Source organism: Sus scrofa, chromosome 15 (genome assembly GCF_054392235.1).
Source record: "Sus scrofa isolate SSC_HxYL_T2T_F1_AM1 chromosome 15, Sscrofa_HxYL_maternal_Yorkshire_Landrace_v2.0, whole genome shotgun sequence".
Taxonomy (NCBI): domain Eukaryota; kingdom Metazoa; phylum Chordata; class Mammalia; order Artiodactyla; family Suidae; genus Sus; species Sus scrofa.
Genome location: NC_139397.1, coordinates 154674006 through 154696483, shown reverse-complemented (window position 1 = coordinate 154696483; position 22478 = coordinate 154674006). Strand labels below are relative to the sequence as shown.

Here is a 22478-nt window from a genome sequence, read left to right as displayed (position 1 = left end):
TGGACAGACAGACAAGTGACCACCAGAAAGCCTTGGAAGGCAGGGTAAGCAGACGGGGGGTACACAGGCCAGGCCTCTTCCCCAGGGCGGGTTGCCTAGGGGAAGTTGGCCCCACTCGGAGAGGAAAACCCACATCCAACAGGTGTGAGACATGGAGGGCAGTCGAGGGACCACAGCAGTTGGACACTGAGGGGGGATTCCCAGAAAGAGAATATGCTCATCCCAAATCTACAGCTAATGCCAACTGTGTGCAGGACTCAGAGTGACCATGAGAAAACCAGTCAGAGGTGATGGGGACAGAGCCAGAGCTTATCTGACTGACCTGAGTGGGGAGGCAGGATCTCCACCTGCAGCATCCAAACCTGTGCAGGATGCACCCAAAGGGCCAGGCACACAAAGAATGGGGAACCGCTGCCCATCCTCCACGGACAGGCTGTGAGCAGGGGACCACTGCCCATCATTCACAGACAGGCCATGAGCAGACCCCTAGCCCCAGGTCACCCAGGTGATTAGACAACAGACACATGGGGTTTTTTTCCTTTTTAGAGCCACACCTGCCTCATGTGGGGCATTCCCAGGCTAGGGGTCAAATCAGAACCACATCTGTGACCTATACCATGGCCATAGCAACACCAGATCCTTAAGCCACTGACCAAGGCCAGGGATCTAACCCACATCCTCATGGACACTATGTCAGGTCCTTAACCCACTGAGCCACAATGGGAAGTCCTGGTCATGGGTTTTAAGGGACCATTCAAAGTATGCTTGTGTAAAGTGCGAAGGAATCTACTCACATTGACTGAAAAAAAGGAAATGTCGGCAGCAATAAAAACTGTAGACAGTCATTAAATGGATGCTAGAGCAGAGAAAGAGTTCAAATGAAAATGTGCTGGATGGGCAAAACAGCAGATTGGAGGTGATAGAAGAAAGCACCAGTGAACCGCAGGACAAGTCAGCAGAATTTACCCAACCTGGAGATGAGAGAGAAATGGAAAAGAAATGAGCAGGAGTCCAGGGGCCCGAGGATAGTAACTAAAGACCACCCCTCCCCCACCCCCTTGTGACCAGAGCCCAGGAAGGAGCAGAGAGGACTAGGGAAGGGGGCATTTAGAATAAGAACAGCTGCATTTCCCAAATCTGTGAGTACCTCCCCTTGCTGAGGTGCACAAGGAGTGGACAGAGCATGAGGGGACCTAGGTGCTCAGGTGGTCCCAGAAATGAACGTGCAGCCCCACAAACTGTGTGAGCTTAGGGCAGCACTGCCCACCGAGTCAAAGCTCTGCCAGGAGGTTAACAGATGCTCTGAGGGGCCCCTGATGAAAGGAGTCAGACCATTTACATCTCAGCACACCTGCTATACTGGACCTGCAAAGAGAGTTCAGCCCAAGAGTCAAGGTGAGCCACCTCCACCCATGTGTTCATCTGTGTCATCCTGCATCCCCACTTCTGCCCCATCTCCCCCTCCCCCCCATGTGTGTGGATCTGTGCATCCGGTGAGACCTGGGGCAGCCGGGGCCAGGGAACAGTGGCCCAGGTACAGCCCTCCACTGACACTCGACCTTGAGACCGCAACTGCCGCATCCTCACAAGGAGAGTTGGTTCAGAATGTCCCCCTGTGCCCCTCGTCACCCCAGGAGAGAAGAAAGGAAAGGAAAGCATCAACCGAGGCCCTTGTTCCTTCCTCAGCTCCGGCTGCCGATCATGCGAATAACACACTCAGTACCCCAGGCCCCCAGGTGCTAAAAATAAGAAAATGCCTCTTCCTGGGAGCATCATGGACACGAACTCCCACCAAGCCTGCGCCTGTGCGCCAAGGTAAGGGAGGCTTGTCGCACTGTTTTTTAACCTGAGCCTTCGAGGTGTCCTGCGAGCTTCCATCAAGAGAGGGTGACTTGGTAACACAGTCCTCCCAAGAGCTGCCCAGCACAGGAGACTTGCCGGCTGCCTCCAACTCCTGGACCAGGAGCCCAGGGACGTGTGCCCACCAGTACCTGTGGGCCGGAGCCAGCTCTGTCTCCAGTGGCCACAGCCAGACAGAAGGCGGCTCGTCTTTCCCCAGGCCCTGAACAAATGCCAGGCACCGCGTCACCAAGCCCGTATAAAAGTGACTGAGGCATGCACTGGGGACACGGGAGGACGGCGTCTCCAGGAGCCCCACTGACCGGCCAGCAAGGACTGCCAAGTAAGCCCCAGGGGATGTGACCAATGTGGGGGGTCTGTGAGGACATGAGGAGTGAGGGCGGTCCTGGGCTCTGCTTTGTTAAGAGCTTCTCTGTTTCCAGTGACAAAGCCCGGGATGCAGGTTGAGTGACATGACCACAGAGCTGGGCGTGAGCCCACAGGGAGCCCAGGATGGAGCCTGAGCTAGCGTGACCCCTGGGCTGACTCTCGGTCAGATGCCACTACACTGGGGGTTGAAGGGCTGCACCGAGGGGCTGGGCTTTGAGAGTAAAGCCCTGAGACCCTGCTTCTCTCAGAAGCCCCCGAGGAAGAGCAGCCCACCTCACCTTAAAACACCGGGTTCTCACTCCATCTGAGTGAGTCAGACGCCAGCCCCTCGCTTCTCTGGCACCCGCACCCCCTCAGGTCAGGCCCCCACCCCTCGGCCCAGGTTTTCACTTGGTTTGGTCACCGGTGGTGCTGACACTGGGCGGCCCCCAGCAAGGGCACCTCCACCTGCTCAGAACCTGCGCCCACATTCTCTGCCGACATCGTCCAGGCTCCAAGGCCCGAGGGCGGAGGCAGCACCCACTTGACGTTGTGCAGAGCGTTTCCAGATGCTCCCGGTCCTTGTTCCCAGCTGCCTGAGCCATTTCCAGAACCTTCCCAGCTGCCAAGCAGGGGCAGGTATGGGGGGTAGCGAGGGCTCAAGTCTCAGACTGCAGGGGTAGAGTTTCTCTTCCCTGCAGCCCTCCGGCTGTCCTGAAACTAAGCCCCCCAGTTTTCAAAGCCAGATGTTCTGGGGTCTCATCATCCCAGTGCAAGACCCCTGGCTGGGGAGCCCAACCTGGGCCTCAGCCCCTCACTCCTTGAGGCCGTCTCTGATCCTCTGACACGGGATGTGGGTCCTGACTGCACCGCATCTCCGCCCCGGGCCCCCACCCCCCAAACCGTCTCGTTGTGGTTCTTCACATCCTTAGTTGTGGAAAATCCTGTCTGCTGGTCTCCCATCTTGCTCATTGATGGTTGCCCTGCAAATAGCAGCAGTTTGAGTGCCGGTGGGGGGAAGTGAGCCCAGGGTCTCTGACTCCACTGTGCTGGCCCCTCCCTCATCACCGCTGGCTTTAGAGTTAACGACCACCTTGGATCCTCTACTTGTTCTGCAAATATCTGAGTACCCTGGTGCCACAGGGGGCCTGGGTAACCACGTCTATGCCACTGGAGAAACACACAGACCCACAGGACCGGGAGGAGGCGCCCGGTCAGAGAGTCAGGAGTGGCTGGAGTCCTCAGTGTGCAAACTTGACCACTGCATAGGGCTCATGGTCCTGAAGCTGGGGAGGGGCTGCCTCCCAGGATGGGGGATGGATGGCCTTACAGAGCCACCGAGTGAGGAGGGTCATCCCCTGACGCCCGTGGCATTCTGCAGGCTCGCTGCCACCAAGCAGAGCCTGTCCCTGGCTGGGCTGCACTTGCTTCCCAAATCCAGCCTGTCCCAGGCCTCAGTGAGAACATGGAGGACAGCCCAGCCTCATGTGCCAGGGTGAGGGCTGAAATAAGTGACAGCCCCCAAAAGATGGGCACAAGGCAGGCTGTCCCTCGGGCTCTCGGCCAGGGGGTGGAGCCAGGGTGCCCCAAGGCACGGACGGAGCAGCCCTCACACCCAGCCCCTTCTGCCAACTTCACCCCCTGCCCTTGATGCCACCATCAGAATCCCAGCAGCACAGGCGTGGTGTTTGGCATTTAGACACGCAGCCCTGGCCCAACAAGCCAGCAGCCTCAGAGATTTAAACTTGTTTTGAAGGGATCTCCTGCTGGTCCCAGATACTGTGAGTTTCTCCTTTAGTTTTCATAAGTGTCCAGCACCTGCGTGTGGAGAGCTGGTCTTCCCGAGATGCTTTAGACCCAGAGGCGGCGACATGTCACTTTTCTGCTCCTCTCCCGGTTTCCTGCACCATCACCACCCATTCTCCCCACCTCCTGGGGCGGCTCTCCTGACCTCCACCCAAGACCCTCAGGCTCCAAGCTGACCCCCTGGCTTTGCAGTCATGCCGTGTGTGCCTGGGCTTGTCCTCATCCAGTGCTCCTGCGTCCAGATTCCCAGCTCTGGCCACAGCTGTGCGCAGCTGTCCCCATGGCCAGCTCTCTGTCCTGAAGGAAAACCAGTCCTCAGAACACAGAAATTGTTCCCCCAGCACTCATGCCCACACACCAGCACATGTGCCCAGAGGCACACATGTGTGGCACGCAGGCACATGCCCACACACGTGCCTATTTCACATGTCAGTCTTCTGGCACGAGAGGATGACAGGCTGTTAGGGCACCACACCAAAAGTCAGCCCCTGACCCCGAGGCCACCAGCGGGGGCTCTGCTGGTCTCCACACATGTGTCCCAAGTCCCTCATGCACGGCCCTGCCCTCAGCCACCACAACCCTGAGTGTTCTCGAAGCTCCTTCCCCAAATGCGGGAGGACAGACCTCAGGCACTGCATGGACAGGATGTCCCAGCTGGTCCCTTGACAGCACCTTTCCCAAATGTCGAGCATGCAGTTCACAGCCTTGTCATCAGCGTTTCCTAGGCAAAATCCCATTTCCTGGTCCTGCTCTAGCAGAAGCACCTGTTATGTGATTCCATGGCTGGGCTGTGGTTCTCCTTCTGGACCCTCGAGCAACCAGGTTACCAAAGGCAACATGAGCAGCTGGGTCAGGGGTCCCGCCCCGGGGGGGCCTGGCTCCGGGCCGCTCTCCTGCCAGGCCGACCTGGGACAGCACGCACTCCAGAACATGCACCACAGCTCAAGAGTGAATCCTGAATGCTGAGTGTGACTCATTTGGGGGTTTGACAGTCAAAGCCCAAACATGACCTAAGAGTTGAGCCATGAAGACTCTGGCCGCTTCCTACTCCATGCAGATGAGAAGCCGTGTGGAGGGGGTGACAGAGAAGCCACCACCAGGGAGAGGGGCCTGCAGGTCCCTCATCCCCCACAGCCTGCGTTCTAACAGCAGCAAACTCTAGATGAAAAACACTATCTCATTCCATCCCCAGAAACTGACCTTGACCTCAATTTCTCACAGTGACCGCGGCCCCTTTCGAATGACCTCAGCTGGTTTGGGGGTGCGCTGGGGGCCCTGGAACCTCCGCCGAGGCTTCTCCTGGACCCGGGCCCACCTGCATGCTCTGAAACATGGGGTGTGCATCGAAAACGTGAGGTGCAGTAAGGCCAACAGATGAGGGCGAGCCCGCCAGTGAACAGCCTGCCACTCCTGGTCCCCACAGGAGGGGGTAGCGGGGGTGGCCAGGAGGCAGGGGGCCCTGGTTTGGCTGCACGGGCACAGACGGGGCAGGGTCAGCTGGGGATGGGCAGCTCTGAATGACTCCAGTGTGGTGCTGGTGCCCAGTCCTGGGTGATGCCAGCAAGTGGCCAGTGGCCCAGAGTGGGGCCCCATGGAGGGCATGGCTGGGGCTCTGGTTTGGTTGGTGTGTGTTTGAGGAGGAGGCAGGCAGCAAGGGCAGGAGCTCAGCACGTCACGGCGGTGCCCAGGACAAGGCATGTCCTGTACGCGGGACAGATGCCAGAGCATCACTTTAGAGAAGCTGGCAGTGTGGTGAATACATGAAGGTGCCAGAGGTGCCACCATGACAGGCTCCAACAGCAGCCTTTGCTCCATCCCAGAGGCTGGAATCCAAGATCCAGGTGTGGGCAGAGCTGGTTCCTCCCAAGGCCTCCCCTGGTGTAGACAGCCATCTCCACCCTGTGTCCTCACAGGGGCGTCCCTTTTGTGTGTGTGTCCTGATCTGTCTTCCTGCAAGGACACCAGTCCTATGAGGTCAGGGCCCCACCCTAGTGGCAGTGTTTAGTCTCAATCATGTCTTTAAAGGCCTCATCTTCACACACAGTCCCATTCTGAGGTCCCACACACGGATTTGAAGGACACAGTTCTGCCCTCAGCAGCAGCACAGTGGCCCTAAGAAGGGCTGGAGCCCCACACACACCGCAGCTGCGATCCTGGCCAACTACGCCAAAAAGCCAAGGAGATTGATGGTTACTTCAGCCTGGAAACGGCCGAAAGCCACGATGGGATTTACATCAGCTGCAACTTCCTCTAGTCAGGAAACTTCCAGAAGGCAGCAAGGGCCGAGAGCCACTCACTGACGGCCCCACATCCCGAGAAGGGGCTCTCAGGGACATGGGGACACGGGGACACGGGGACCATGGCGACCGCCCTGTAACCGGAGGGTTTCCTGTGCTCCTGTACCCACACAGCACGAGTGACCGAGGGCCTGTCTAGTCTCCTTTACCCAGAAGATGAGTAAAAGCTCCACCATGAAGAACCCCAGAAGGGTGTCCTACGATGCTAATGTGCTGAAGACATTTTGGGAGAAAAAAATCGAGCTTCACACGAAACAACTGCAGGATGAGGACCGGAGGGTCCGCAGGAGTGCCCTGGACAGGTGAGCCTGGTGTGGGCAACCAGCGGAGGGGCACCTGGCCAGGGCCCACAGACCCCCCACCGGCTTCCTCCCCCGGGACCAGGGTCTTGGGAGGAGTGGGTAAAAGCACAGAACACCAACCACTTAATCTCAGCTTCTGAACTGAATCGTTGACTCACTGGTGAGAGAGGAACACCCCATTCCTCTGCTCCTCACTCCTTCACCCACCCCAACTTCACCCACACCTCCTTCACCCCATCCCTCCATCATCGCACCCGCCATTGCCCCATGCCTCCATCACCCATCCCTCTATCTCTCCATCACCCATCCCTTCATCATCCATCCCTCCATCTCTCCATCACCCATCCTTCCATCACCCATCCCTCCATCATCCATCCCTCCATCTCTCCATCACCCATCCTTCCATCACCCATTCCTCCATCATCCCATCCCTCCATCATCCCATCCCTCTGTCTCTCCATTACCTATCCCTCCATCACCCATCCCTTCATCATCCATCCCTCTATCACCCATGCCTCCATTACCCCATCCCTCCATCCCTCCATCACCCATCCCTCCATCACCCCATCCCTCCATCCCTCCATCACCCCATCTCTCTATCACCCATCCCTTCATCTCTGCTCCTCTGAGGGCTTTATGGGAAGTTGTTGCCCAGGGCTTGTCTGGCTCAGCCTGGTTTTCTGACATTCTCCCCCGCTGAATGCAGGATAAATCCATGTGTCCATCCTGCTCCTTCCCTCACGTTTGCTTTCTTGCAGCTTCAAAGTTGATGTCCTTTCCTTAACTGGGTGGATGCCAGGGGCCTCTGGGAGCTGAGGGGGGTCTCCTGGGTGACTCTGAGCAGACCCAGGAGTCACAGCTCACGGGCAGCTAAGAGGGCATATTAGCACATAATTTGCACCTAGACAAGGACTCAAACGGCCAGAAACATCCAAAGTGGTCACAGCCTTGGTCCCCAAATAGCACCAGCAGCTGCTTGCCCTGAGATCTGGCTTAGGAAGGATTCTTGGCGGCTGAGGTGGGACCAGGCTTGGTACTGACCTTGCAAGCAGCCAGAGGTCTGGTTGTTGCACTGCCCCCACCCTGCTCATCATCCCGGACTCCTGCCTGTTCGGCACAAGTACAGGCCCTGGTGCCTCCTCTGCACAGCCCCGCAGAGCCAGACGCTGCACCCCAGGACCTCTCGGGGTAGGGGTACAGCACAGACTCTTCCAGGAATGACTCCTCCCAGCCCTGGGCCCTCCTAGGTCTCTGTGGCCCCATATCTGCCCTGCGTGGCCAAGGGGCCCTGGAAACTTCTCAGTCTTGGCCCATGGATGCAGGTCCCAGGAGTGGGCATCATCAGGTCAATGAGAATGCGGTCAACACTGGCCAGGTTAGGCATAAGTTCTGAGCTGCTGGGGCACAGACTGGGGGTGACATCCTCACTTCTCTGGGGAGAGGGAGCTGGCTGTGGCGCCTTGGATCTACCTGCCCACTGGGCAGCGGCTCCTGATCGCATCCCCACAGCCATCCACTGCCTGGGAAAGGGGCAGGAGAGGGCCGGTGCCCTGGAGTTGGGCTGCCCAGCCTCCCTACCCACTGATGGGAGGTCCCCTCCATCCAGGCCCCTAGCACAGGGACCCCACCCTCCCCCCTCCAAACCACCCACACATTCAGCCAGGCCCACGGTGGCTTCCGGTTCTGAGGGAGCCTGTGCCCCTGGGCCAGGCCATTCCTGCCTTGGTCACTGCATGAGTCAAGCTGTGGTCATCACAAGATGCCACCTTCCGAGGGAGGGAGCACCCAGTGGGGTGAGTGTGGGCCGCTCGGCGAGGCCAGCCCACACCGGCCGTGTCCAGACCTGAGGAGCACAGGTTCCTGCTGGGACTAGGCATGCCCTGAGTCCTGTTTCCATCTCTGGGAAGAGCCTGAGCCAGACCCTCCTTGGCGAGTGGGGCTTGAAGCATGAGCACCAGGTCACAGGGCCCTTGGGGACCCCACATGTCCGGCAGGCAGCCTGAGGAGGGGGAAGCTGAGTTGCCCGCAGACAGGCAGCTGTCCCCCACCCTCACTGTTGCCTGGTCCAGGCTCCGCGGTGAGTGGGCTCGGAAGCTGGAAAGAAGGAACCAGATGCTGCAGAGCAGCCGGGAGGCAGCCCCGCGGCCCCCCCTGCCCGGCACCCCCGGCCGCCACACCCAGGACCAGCTGGCAGCCTGAGGCCAGGACCTGCCTCCTCTGACGGCCCCGCAGTGGTCCTCCCAGCAGCCGGACCCCTTCACAGTTTTGTGTCTCTAGCGTGATGCGAACACCCAATAAAATCCAAGAAAAGTAAATGTCCTGTGCTCGTTTGTCTTCGTATCTGAAAATTTTACACAGAATTCCCATTGTGGCTCAGCAGGTTAAGGACCCAACATTGTATCCTCGAGGATGCAGGCTCCAGCCCTGGCCTCACTCAGTGGGTTAAGAATCTGGCATTGCTGCAAGCTTTGGGCTAGGTCTCAGATGCGGCTCAAATCCGGTGTTGCTGTGGCTGTGGTGCAGGCTGGCAGCTGCAGCTCTTATTCAGCCTATAGCCTGGGAATCTCCGTGTGCCACAAGTGCAGCCCCAACAAGAAAAAAAAGGGGCCGTTGCTGGAGTCCAGCTCCAGCGGCCAGGGATGCACACCCTGTCGGAGACGGACGGTGTTGGCGAATGCACACGGAGACAGCCTCTTTGTCCCTTCTTTCAGGGCGCCAGACTGCTCGAATTTTACTGGCATAGGTGATTGTTTATACAGTTTAGTTGTAGGTTACATCATAGTTTCCAGATTTTACATTACAATAGATATACATTATGTTCTAAAAAAATTTTTAACAAACCAAAATTAACGGGCACAAAACATCATGTGTAAATGGATACAAAACATTATGTGGAAAAAACGTCATGTGAAAATAAGGAGATTTGGTACAAAGCATCTTGTGGTTACTACCTATTATTAAGTTAATCGTTAACAGCCAGAAAGGTCACAAACATAAGAATTTAACCTTAACAAAGTTCATTTTAAATTAAAACCTAGGGTAAAAACTTCAAAGTATTATGGCAAGGAGACAGAATAAGAAATTATTTTTATTTCTAAATCAACCAATTTATTAAAACTTAAAAGCTTCCCAGGAAATTAAAAACAAGATTTATAATTATTATGTTTTTTAACATGAAGAATGCATACCTATTTTCAACCTATTCTGTACTCCAAAATACCTCACTCTAAGACCTATTGTGACTTATAACAAACTAATGAATATAATTTCTTACTTTAACTAAATTAGATTTGAATGGGGGGAAATTCTACCAGGGTGAAACTCATTGTTCCATGGTTATTTTGGTTTACTGAGTCACAAATCAATACAGGAAAGTAAAATAAAAAGCAAATAACAGGAGAGACTGAATTATCCAAGAAATAGCAGCCCCTTCCTTTTGTTGTTGTTAGGTCAGCAGGTGAGCTTTATTGTCTTCTAGGGCCTGCCCTCGGAATTGCCCAGCACGGACAGGCCTTGATCAGGAGCCAGCCCTCGGAATTGAACTTGCTCAGCTCCTCGTCTCTTCTCGGCTCCCTGCAGACCATGATGCTGTTTGCTTGCAACGAGCCAGGGGGGAGAGTGCTGGGCTGTGGGGAGCTGTGCAAATTTAAACACAGTTTTATTTCACCTTTGATTAAAATATGCGCAAAAAAATCTCAACCCCAGGACAGCGCCTGATGTGGTGTCACGTGAAGCCTGTGATTTCCCCAAATTTCTTATTTAACTACCTCATTCAGGAGTTCCCACTGTGGATCACCAGTAATGAACCCAACCAGTATCCATGACGATGCGGATTTGATCTCTGGCCTCGCTCAGCGGGTTAAGGATCCCGCGTTGCCGTGAGCTGTGGTGCAGGCCGGCAGCTGCAGCTCCGAGTCAACCCCTAGCCTGGGAACCTCCATATGCCGCAGGTGTGGCCCTGAGAAGACAAAAATAAATAAATAAGTAAACACCCCAGTCGTCACAAGGAACATCTCAGGAAACTAAGCAGCTTTGTCCTCTGGTGGGAATTTCACTCAGGTTCCAGGCACAAATCTCCTGAGGCCACAAAGCCCATTCCAGCCAGAACTTAAGGCTTTGGGCTCAGTCATGCCCCCTGCCAGCCCCATCCAGCTGTGGCTGTGACCTCCTGGGGTGGAGGACAAAGCACATGGCAGAGGCTGGGCTTCAGGAGGACCCATTACGTCTCACCCATGGGTGAGGATGGGACTCCAGCCGGCGCCCGTCCTGACGTCTGCAGCCACACTGCCCTTGTGTGTGCCCAGGGGCAGCCACCACATCCCCTGGCAGGCGGGCAGGACTGCCTGAGTGGGGCTGGGACCCATCTCATGTCCCCTCTCCTGATGGTGTGATCGGAAGAACAACTCTGACTCCATTTGGGATGTTTCTTTTCCTTTAATCTCTGTATTCTGCTTCTGCTGCAGCTAAGAAGTTGCCTACACAGGAGGGCCCCTTCTCAAGGCCCTGATCTTTAAGGGTTTAACTCTTTTCATTCACATGGAGATACATAGTTGCAGGTCAGAGAATAGCATTTGCCTTGCCAAGGGGATTAGAGTTCCATGGGAGACGGCTTTCTGGGACACCAGCTTCTCAGTCCTGGGCTTTCGATTCCTGCCCCAGAACCATCTCTGGATTTGCTGGCCTGTCCTCTCTGAGCAGCGCCAGCTTGGACTCGGTCACACCTGGGTTTACTCTGTTGGTTCTGACCTCCGATCCAGTCGTCAGAGGGGGAAGGAGCGCGGCCTCCCCTGCTCCGGGAGCTTCCCCAGAGCCTGAGCCAGAGGCAAAGCACTAACACTGGTGGCCGTGTGACATTCTGCGCCAAACACAGCTTCCTCGCGGGGCACTTCTAGAGCTGACCACACACATCGGACGGGCAAGCGGATGTCCAGCAGGAAAGGTCCTGACACAAAGCACAGATGTTTGGCAAGCCGCACGGCCAGTGGACAGGGCCCAGCGAAGGTCCCTGTACGGCACCAGCCTGCGGACACCAGCCCTTCGGTCACCCCCACCCCGACTGCCCAGCTCCACTCATGACTAGGGAGATTCCACTGACAGGCAGGGAATGTGGCGATTAATAGCCCTAAAAATAGTTGGAGAATAGAAGTCCGCCAGTAATACCCGCAAAGCCCCAGGCTGCCGGAGGGTCATTTTATCTGATGATGGGCTTAGAGCTCCCTGCTGTCAACACCGATAAACAGAGACGTCAGGTTAGATTTGGGGTGTGTTCGTGCAGCCACCCTGGCTGTGAGGCCGTGCAAAACTGCCGTCCCCGCTGCCTGTCACCGTGCCATCCCTCTGCAAGGACCGGTGACCTTACCATGGCAGGAGCCAAAATGACAAGAAGACAAAGCTCTGAACCAGCCACACCTTCTCTCCCTTCGCCCCAGGCAAAGCTGAGCTGGACTAGAGGTTGGAGGGCTGTGAGGAGAGAAGGCAGGAGGGGCCCCGGAGGGTGGCGGGGGGAGCGGGGGGCAGGACCCCAGCCCAGGCCCTCGGGGGCGGGGGGTGCCGCTCAGGACTGAGCTTCCGCTTAGCCAGCCCTATTGTAACTCTCCATGGTGCAAAGTCCCAGCCCTGGGCTGAACTGCCCCAGAATATCCACTCTTTCCTCAGGACACTCCGAGACAGAAAATGGGGAGAAGGCCCAGCCTGGAGAGGAGGGCCTCACGTGGGGCAGGGGGGGCTGCTTCCTATCGCCAGGTCCCCCCGGGGCGGAGTCCCCTCCCTGCAGAGCAGCAGGGCGGGACCTGTCAAACCAAGGACAGGGCTAGTTACACAGGAAGGTGTCCTTGGAGGTCACTGGCTATGGGCCGTTTCTTTTAAAAACACGAGCATTTCCTGCTGAAATTAGTTACATAATGAACAAAAAGGTACACGATTCCTGGAGTGCCCGTCGTGGCTCAGTGGTTAACGAATCTGACTAGGAACCATGAGGTTTCGGATTTGATCCCTGGCCTCGATCTGGCATTGCTGTGAGCTGTGGTGCAGGTCGCAAACACAGCTCCGATCCCAAGTTGCTGTGACTGTGGTCTAGGCAGACGACTACAGCTCCGATTGGATCCCTAGCCTGGGAACCTCCATATGCCGCAGGTGTGGCCCTAGGAAAGACAAAAAAAAAAAAAAAAAAAAAAAAAAAAGGTACACAATTCCTTAACTCCAGCTAATGCCGAGTCCATTTTCGAGTGTCCCCTGCTGCCCCCTGGTTTCCACACAGAGGGCTGGGCTTGTGTGGAGCAGGCCCCATCCTGGGGATACCAGCACCTCGGGACCTCCCCCAACCCCTGGGCTGCTTCCTGACTGTGTCATCTCCTGTCAGATGCCAGGAACAGAGGTCTGTTCCTCATCCTCTCTCATGCCTGAAAACGGTAGTTCCCCCCACGGGCTTGAGGGGTTCCAGGGAAGCAGGGCCCAGCCGCCTCCCACCGAAACCAGCACCTGCACCAGGCTGAGTCTGCCTCCGGGAGCCCCAGGCCATCCCCTCTGACACCAGACTGTCCAGGTCCCCGGCAGTGGACAGTGGCGCCTCTGACAGTCTTGCCTCTGCTCTCCACCTTGCCAGGCAGCTGACAGAGTGACTCCCCCCACATCCACTAGCCAACGTCTCTTACCCAGGTGGGCCTTCCTGGCGACAGGGCAGGTCTGGCCACACCGACCCCCAGGAGCAGAGAGCGGGTTCCTTTCTTTTCCCTTTGCCTCCGACGCGCGGAACAAAGACTGGGCCTGACATCGGGCTTTCTCTCGCCTGGGGACCGTCGTGCATTCGGGGGTTTACATAGACTGGATGTAGCCAATCAGATAGGAGGTCGATCCTTTTTCTTTCTTTCTTTTTTTTTTTTTTTTTTCTGTCTTTTTCTAGGTCTGCACGTGCAGCATATCAAGGTTCCCAGGCTAGGGGTCTAATCGGAGATGAAGCCGCTGGCCTACACCACAGCCACAGCCACAGCCACAGCCACGCCAGATCTGAGCTGCATCTGTGACCTACAACACAGCTCACGACAATGCCAGATCCTTACCACACTGAGTGAGGCCAGGGTTTGAACCCAAAACCTCACCGTTGGACTCGTTAACTGCTGAGCAATGGCAGGACCTCCAATCCTTTTTCTTTTTTTAATGGCCATGCCCAAGGTGTACAGAAGTTCCCAGGCCGGGGATCAAACCCTCGCTTCCGCAGGGACCTGAGCCGCTGCACTTGAGTTCTTAACCCACTGTGTCACAGCGGGAGCTCCAAGCATCACTCTTTTTGATGCTCAGATTGTCGCAGATTTGACCAGGGGACCCTTTTCAAACTGGCTTGTTGTCTTTTTGACAGAACTCCATTAAACCTTGAAAACTCCCTTGCTTTCTGAAACATCAAAAAGTTCTAGCTCATCTGTGCCAGAGCTGCCCCAGAGCAGAAAATGAATAAACAAACTATGTACATTCAATAGTGAAATAATAGTCAGAAATTAAATGTAGCAAACCTCTGGAGCTCCCGCTGGGGCTCAGCAGTTTAAGGATCTGGCATTGTCTCTTCCACAGCTCAGGTTGCAGCTGTGTCTCAGATTCCATCCCTGGCTGGGAACTTTCATTCGCCGTGAATGCAGCCAAAACAAGGTAACAAACTGCTAATAAGCACAACAGCCCAGGTGAAACTCGAACATGGCACATGTGGTGAGAGGAGGTGGTGGTGCCATAAAAACCCATCCATCCTGCAGATGAGAGCCCAGTGACACCCCAAAGGGGCAGAGTGAGTCTTGGTAAACAGGACCCTCCAGGCAAGGGATCAGCTCCCAGCAGCTGGGACCACGATGGGTGGAGGTGCTCTGAGGCCCAGCAACACACTTCCTACCGCATTGAGCTGCGCCCTGGGGTCATTCATGGCACTGGACGTGAATTTCATGGCAACACAAAGGCTTTTGAAATGTTTTGGGAGCTGCTGAGTGGCCCAGGCTCACCATGCTCTGCAGTCAGCAGAGCAACACCCACCAGGTATCACTGCCTTGAGATGGGATCAACCCGGGTTATCCAGACGGACCAGTGTCATCACGCAGCCCCTCAAGAGGGAGGCAGCCACGCAGAGAGCCAGCCACACCGCACATTCAGTGCAGTGCTGTTCACAGGACAGTAGGTTCTGCCTGAGGACAGTAGGTTCTGCCTGAGGACCCGTACACACACAGTGGGAGGCGGGAACCCTGCCGTTTGCAACACCGTGGCTGGACCCCAGGGGACATTATACTGAGATAAGCCAGACAGAGTAGGACAAAGGCTGCCTGGGCTCACTAAGCTCGGGAGTCTGTGGGGTTTGCTACAGAGACTAACATTACACCAGCCAGTGTGTTCCACCTGTGCCCTTCAGGGACCCGGTCAAACCAGGGGTGGAAAAGACCAGAAGAGAATTTAAGCAACGCGGCTGCACAAACTTCAAAGAGAGGGGCTTCAGAGTTCCCTTGTTGCTCAGCGGGTTAAGAATCCTATAGTATCCATGAGGATGTGAGTTCAATCCCTGGCCTTGCTCAGTGGGTTAAGGATCTGACGTTGCTATGGCTGTGGTGTAGGCCAGCAGCTGCAGCTCCAGTTTGAACCCTAGCCTGGGAACTTCCATATGCCATGGGTGCAGTCTTACAAAAAAAGGAAAAAAAGAAAAAGAATTATTTCACTATTGAGTTCCCATCATGGCTCAGAGGAAATGAACCCAACTAGCATCCGTGAACATTCAGGTTCAACCCCTGGCCCTGCTCAGCAGGTTAAGGACCCCACATTGCTGTGACTGTGATGTAGGCTGGCAGCTGCAACTCTGAGTGGACCCCTAGCCTGGGAATTTCTATATGCCACAGGTGCAGCCCTAGAACAGGCCAAAAAAAAAGTTCACAAAAATTTTTTTTTTATTTTTTTTTAAGACTGAAAAAAGAGAGAAACCTGGACGGGCAGTGGAGGTGGGAACACAGGCCCAGACATGAAGCAAGGACTGGGGACAGTGTCAGGCTGGGGCCACCCACCTAGAAGGTCACCAGTGCAGCTGAGCAGGGAGGCGAGGTGGCCAGGACCTGGGGTGGAGGATCAGCCCTGGCCGTGATTCTGGCTCCCAGGCGCCCCTCTTCCTGGAGGACCCAGGCGCAGCTCATCCTTCGGGGGCAGTAAGGTTAGAAGCACATTCAGAACATCATAAACGAAAGCAGTGATTCTTGCACATAGAGCAAGGAAATACAACGCGTCTTGTGCTGTCCTGTGCCTCCGCCCTGGGGCGCGGGGACAGCCCAGCCTCCGGCCCCGCCCTCCGTTCCGCCCCAGCCCCCGCGGGGCGCCCACACAGCCAGCGCCTGGCGCCTAGTGAACTCAGCGGTTTCCTTCTCCCAGCTCACCCGGCGCTGCCTCTCCTGTCCCGAGACCTTCACCGCCTGCGAGATCTGACAGAGCCGCTCACCGTGAGACCTGGGGACGGTGCGACGGAGGAGCGCTAGAGCTTTATCCGCATGAATGACTACGTGGGGCCTGGGGCTGCGAAGGCCAGACGTGGGGTGTCTGTGGGAAGACACGGGACTCCTCGTGCCCGCGGGCCCAGAGCAAACCTGCCCTCCCGCCAGCAGTGCTACGCTGCCAATTCTGATTGCGGGCAGGGGACCTGACCTCCAGCTCTCGGGTCCTCAGAGGACATGACCTCAGGTTCTCGAGGGGGTCAGGGGAAATGACCTCAGGCTCTCCAGTGGTTGGAGTGTCCTGGAGAACCACCCAAGGGAGCCCGGCCTGTGGATGAGGAGGCAGAGCACGGAGTGGCCGGGACGAGGGACAGCAGCCCAAGGCCAGGACCCCTGACGACTGGGCATGGTCACTGCGTGGACAGCTGCCCGGGCAGGCTTGATTCCTATGCTCTGCCCATGTGGGGGGTCATCGCCTCTCCCCAAGGGTCAAGCCATCAAAGACCAGCCCGCCTGCCCAGCGTTGTGCCAGCACAGTGCCCCCTCCTGCAGCTGTGAGCTTTGGAGTCACAGAACCCCTTGCACATGGTTCCCTGCCAGACACCCAGGCCAGGCTGCTCATGCAGCAGCTTTGAAAGACTTGCTCAGAAGTGTTGCCTAAGAAAGCGGGTTGTCGCCAGAGGCGCCACGGTGAAATGTGCTGAGCTGGCCCAGGTGCTGCTGGGGCTGTGCACGTGGTCTGTGGGAAGACACAGGGCTCCTCGTGCCAGCCTGGGCTCCCGCCAGCAGCGCTCCGCCCCCCATAGGCAGTTCCAAGCTGGTGACACACCGCAGCCCACCTTGTGTCTTGGGAGGGGCTGACCAGAGCCTCCTGCAGGTCACCATCCAGATCTGGCTCTGCTGTCAGTGCCTGGACCTGCCGTTCTGGCTGGCAGGGCTTTGGGCCAGTGTGTTTGCACTGCCCTGTCCCCACCTGGGTAGCAAGGAGGAAAAGACACATCTGGTCACAGCAGGGGGACCGGAACCCACCTCGCCTCCTGCCACAAACAGCTGTGGGACGGGACAGACACAGGTGGAGGGCAGAGCAGACTGTGGGCCACCCCTGAGGTGGAGCCCTCTGCCTGGGGACACGCCCCCTCCCTGGGGAACCAGGTCCCCACCGAGCAAAAACCAGCTTCAGGGCCACAGACGTACCCGGGGTCCCAGCCTGGGGCCTCCTGGCCCAAGGCCGCCTCCGCGTGTGCAGGGCAGACCGCAGAGGCCCAGCCAAGAGCAGAGACCAGAGAACTCTCCCTGCCCTGGCTAGGGGTCCCACGCCCTGGCCCCTCAGGAGGGGGCGCCCCTCCATGTGTCCAGAGGCACAGCAGCCTGAGGAAGACAGAGACCCGGAGGGCAGCACATCCCTGCTTGCTGCCCACGCACGGGTACACCCAGCCCACCGGCTGCAGAAAATCAAGGCGCAGCCGAGGGCGCCACCTGGCGGCGCTGCGACGGGTCCCGAGGCCCACGCGGTGCACAGGGGCCGTCCCCTCCCAGTAGGCAGGGCTTCTTCCTCCCCACCTTCAGGACCTCAGCCAAGGCCACTCTCTGAACCCCCCCCCCCCCCGCGGCACCTTCTGCTCTGGGGACGGTCCCCGGGCAGGCCTGCGGCCAGTGTGGCTGGAGCAGGGCTCGAGCTGGGGGTGGGACGGCGGGCAGTGCCCGACACAGGCCCTGCAGGTGAGACCCTGGGAGGAGGGGACAGGCTTGCCCATGGGTGCCAGCAGCCAGAACAGAAGCATGCAGGGCCCTCACCACCTCTCCTGAGGGCGCAGGTCACAGCGACTCCCCAGGTCCGGCCCTGCCCCTGGCCCTCACCCCCTCTGGGGCAGGACTCAGCTGTGACCTCAGGCTGTGTGGGCAGCCCATCCACCTAGAGTGCAGCTGGGACAGTGGCAGAGCCTGCACCCCAGGGACCGGCTTCCAGCTGGGGTCATGGGGCCCAACTCCAGCCACGGAAGCTGAAGTGTGTGGTTTCCAGCTGGGCCAAGGCCTCCCCATTCCTCCCAAGGGGCCGACAGAGGGAAGGGTCCCCAGGGGACAGGCCCCAAGTCCTCGAGCAGAGGGAGCAGCCAGCCCAGCCATGGGAGGAAAGGAATGCTGCCCATGGTAGCCACACACATGGCCACATCAGTGCCCCCCAGGCACCCCCAGGACTCTCTAATGTCCCATCTCTCCCCTCCCAGTGCCCCCACCACATGCATGGCCATGCCAGAGGCCCCAGGAACCCCCAGGCTAACACACCCAGGCCCCTCTGGAGGGAAGCCTGCCCCCCCCCCCCGTGGGTGTCCCCACATCACTGAGACCACAATGTGTGGCTGCCGCAGGGTCACAGGGTCATCAATCTCATTCCACCCTCTCTGTTTGTTGAGTGAATGTGTGGTGTCCAGAGTTGCAGGCAGGAGTTCCCATCATAGTAGCTTAGTGGGTTACAAACCCAACCAGTATCCATGAGGACGCAGGTTCCATCCCTGGCCTCACTCGGTGGGTCAGGGATCTGGCATTGCCCTGAGCCGTGGTGTAGGTTGCAGATGTGGCTTGCAGATGTGGCTTGGAGCTGGCATCGCTGTGGCTGTGGTGTAGGCTGGCAGCAACAGCTCCAATTAGACCCCTAGCCTCAGACCCTCCATATGCCGCAGGTGCAGCCCTAAAAGGAAGGGGGAAACGTAACAGGCAGAGCTGGCGTTATGGCACTTCACAGACGCCGTGCTTCCCACGAAGTGAAGTCTGTGGTGACCCCGCGTCCAGAAAGTCTGTCACTTGTTCCTCCAACAGCCTTTGCTCGCTCAGTATCGCTGTGTCACGTTGTGGTAGTTCTCCAAATCCTTGAACCTTCCATTCTGATTCCGTGCGTCAGGTGACCTGCGATCGACAGTCTCACTGTTACTTCTGTCATAGTTTGGGGCGTCACAAGCCACACCCATAGCGGACAGCTCACTTGAGCCATGAACGCTGTGGTTCTGATGGCTCCGCGGACCAGCCGTCCCTCCTCTCCTCGGCCGCCGGGTCCCTGAGACCCAACATTGAAATGAGACTAATTCATAACCCTACGCAATGGCCTCTACGTGTTCGCATAAAAGGGAGAGTCTCACGTCTCTCGCTTTCAATTAAGAGCGAGGCGTGATTCAGCTTAGTGAGGAAGGCAGGAGGAAGCCAAGACAGACTGACAGCTCGGCCTCCTGCACTTAACAGTTATCCACGTTGTGAATGCAAAGCACAAGTGCTTCCAGGAAGTTAAAATGCTCCCGCAGTGAGAAGGGGAAACGAGCTTGTAGCTGCTACGGAAGCACATGGGGTCTGGAGAGTGGCCGCAGCAGCACAGCGCCCTGTGGACAAAGCCGCACCCGAGCAAGGCCAGAGCCTCTCCGAGGCCAAGAAGGCTGAGAGAGGTGAGGAAGCTGGCAGAGAGGGTTCCGAGGTTTAAGGAAGGAAGCCGGTCCAGGACATAGAAGTGGAGATGGAGCACGTGCTGATGCTGAGCTGCAGCAAGTTGCCCCGGAGATCCGGCTCCTACCTGAAGGTGGTTACACGACACGGCAGATGTTCAGTGCAGACCAAACAGCCTTCTACTGGTAGAAGACACCATCTAGGACCCATTCATACCCAGAGGGAAGTCACTGCCTGTCTTCAAAGCTTCAAAGGACAGGCTGAGTCTCCTGTTAGGGGCTAATGTCCCCTAACAGGACTTAAAGTTGAAGCCGCTGCTCATTTACCATCTGAAAACACTAGGGCCCTTGAGAGTGAAGCTAATCTACTCTGTAAATGGAACAGCAAACCTGGATGACCACGGAGTTTACTGGCCATTTGAATCCACTGTTGAGAAGTACTGCTCAACAAAGAGATTCCTTTCCAAACATCACGGCTCACTGGCCGTGCGCCTGGTCACCCAAGAGCTCTGACGAGCCGCAGGAGTCATGTTGTTTTCATGCTGACACAAGGTTCCATTCTGCTGCCCAAGCGGCTCAAAGAGTCACTTCGACTTTCAAGCCTAATTACTTAAGAAATGCATTTCCTAAGGCTGTAGCTGCAGTAGACAGTGATTCCTCTGATGGACCTGGGCAGAGGAAAACTTTCTGGAAAGGATTCAAGATTCAAGATGCAATTATGGACTTTGGGTGGGGGATGGGGTGAGGCCTGCCTTCAGCTTCAGACCAAGGGCAGGAGTTTAAGGCCAGCCCTTCTGCTGATTTGAACAAGCACCATGACAGGCCTCGTCTGACCCTACAGGGTCCAATACTCTCTTACCAGGTGCTGAGGAGGAGCGGCTACTCAAAGGAGGAGGAGGAGGCAGGCTTTCCCCACCCCCTCGCCCTCGGGTGAGAAAACCTTAGCCCACCTGATCCTGGGGCAGAGCCTCCGTGCCTGCCCGCTTGCCTCTCTCACAAGCGTCCTATCTTAATAAATCTATTTCTCACCTCTCACTTTGTCCCTCGCTGAATTCCTTCTGCACGGAGATGCAAAGGACCTGAACCTCAATGAGTCCAGACACTGGGTGAGTGATTCTAATTTAACCTGTGGGTTCAAGTCCCAGTCTGGGTTCTGGCTGGGTTCAAGTCATAAATGCTGTCAGTTTTGAAATGATAACGAAGGATTTAGAATATTCCTTAAACTTAGTTGATAAAGCATGGCCATGGTTTGAGAGAACTGACTTCAGTTTGGAAAGAAGCGCTCCTGTGGGTCAAATGCTATCCAACAGCCTTGCAAGTTACAGAGAAATCGTTCATGAAAGGAAGAGTTTATTGATACAGCCAACTTCATTGCTGTCTTTTTAAGAAATTGCCGCTGTGACCCAATCTTCAGCAGCCACTTCCCTGGTCAGTCAGCCGCCACCGACACAGAGGCACCTCCACCTGCAAAAAGGTTATGATTTGCTAGCAGTTCAGATGGTGGTTAGCGTTTTATAGCAGTAATTTTGTTTGTTTGTTTGTTTGTTTTTTGGCTGCACCCGCAGCATATGGAGGTTCCCAGGCTAGGGGTTGAATCAGAGCTGCAGCTGCCGGCCTACGCCAGAGCCACAGCAACTTGGGATCCAAGCCGCATCTGTGACCTACACCACAGCTCATGGCAACGCTGGATTCTTAACTCACTGCGTGAGGCCAGGGATCAGATCCTCATCCTCATGGATACTAGTCAGGTTCATTACTGCTGAGCCACGACGGGAACTCCTGCCAGTACTTTGTTCAAAACCACACCCCAGAGCCCATTTTGTAGTTATGTAAAGATTGCAACACTGCTGGACGACAGAGAAGAAACTTCAGGAGATAAAACAGCAGAAGCCCCAGGCCCACTCAAGGTGGAGATCCGCCCTGATGATGAGGGGGGCCCTCACCACTGCCCTGGCTGTGACCCCACCCTCACCAGGCCCTCTCTCACTAGAGCTGTAGACCTTTCTAGAAGGGAATGCCAGTCTGCCCTTGTGGATGAGAACATCTAGACTATGAAACAGATGTGTTTCCTGAGTGTTGATGAAAAATTAATAGTGGATCTGAGAAAGAATGGAAAAGTTTATGGGAAGCAGCTTGAGGATTACCACACGGTGGACAGTCAGAAAGCTCTGTCCTGCCCCTTAGAGGTCAGAGCACAGTTTTGAACGTTTTTGAGGTAAAGAGTTATAGTCAAATGATGGACTCACGACAGTTACAAAGTCCACATCCACACGTATATGGGGACTGGTGGGGACAGGTCACCGGGGGTCAGGGGTGCTCGCGCCTTTTGCGAGATCAAGCAGGAAGGCTTCTCCTGAGGAGGTCTGGTCTGTACACATGCACAGCACACGCTGAAGGGGAGGGAGGAGGCCTAAACGGGCAAGGAAAAAGTTTATGCTTAAATTTTTCTCTCCTTGCCATGAAATATGATTTTCATTTCATCAGAGTCAACAAACTGTCCTCTGATCTTTCAACTAAGAGAAAAGGGGATGAAAAGCTCTTGAGATGGGATAGTTGGTGATCAGGATGCCAGTGGGTGCAGACCCGGTGGGTCCCCATCAACCTGCCATACCTGCAGGGCAGGCGCGGCCACGCGACAGGGTGTCTTGTTGAAAATCCACCCACCCTCCTGTATCCCCGGGGGGGCACCAGCTAATAAGTCTCAACTAGAGGAAGCCCCTTGGCCCAGCCTAGCCTGTGGTCCCCGGGAAGCTGCCCTGGAAACAGGCGTGCCCCTCCCCCACCCCTCCCCCCAGCCTGAGGAGAGGAGGGGTTTGTGTCCCTGTGGCCACCTTCCAGAGGGCAAGAAATCAGGAAACTGGTCACACTTTGGGTGTGACTAGTAATTACATTTAAAACCTCTCTGATCACAGTCCTCTTGGAGAACTTCCAGACAAAAGTAGCCTTTGCAACATGGGTCTATTTAACTAGACCCAACCTGGTCCTTCAGGCTACACAAGGGGCTTG

General features: G+C 56.4%; 1 protein-coding gene across 2 annotated transcripts; it reads left to right on the top strand.

Moving 5' to 3' along the window:
* The first annotated feature begins 2060 nt into the window (after positions 1-2060).
* Positions 2061-8928, top strand: LOC110257075 (protein FAM240C). 2 transcript variants are annotated; one of them, XM_084998488.1, is made up of 4 exons: positions 2103-2182; positions 5236-5370; positions 6426-6613; positions 8683-8928. In XM_084998488.1, the coding sequence occupies exons 3-4, from the start codon at positions 6468-6470 to the stop codon at positions 8810-8812; spliced, it is 276 nt and encodes a 91-aa protein (XP_084854614.1). In that variant the 5' UTR covers positions 2103-2182; positions 5236-5370; positions 6426-6467; the 3' UTR covers positions 8813-8928. The 2 variants fall into 2 exon arrangements, with proteins under 2 accessions (XP_084854613.1, XP_084854614.1); XM_084998487.1 differs by lacking the exon at positions 5236-5370 and having other exon boundaries at positions 2061-2182.
* Positions 8929-22478: the final 13550 nt, after the last annotated feature.

Coding starts and splice junctions, on each gene's coding strand:
- LOC110257075 (XM_084998487.1), top strand. CDS start 6,468: ATGAGTAAAAGCTCCACCATGAAGAACCCCAGAAGGGTGTCCTACGAT. Junction 6,614..8,682: donor CGCAGGAGTGCCCTGGACAG/GTGAGCCTGGTG, acceptor TGCCTGGTCCAG/GCTCCGCGGTGAGTGGGCTC.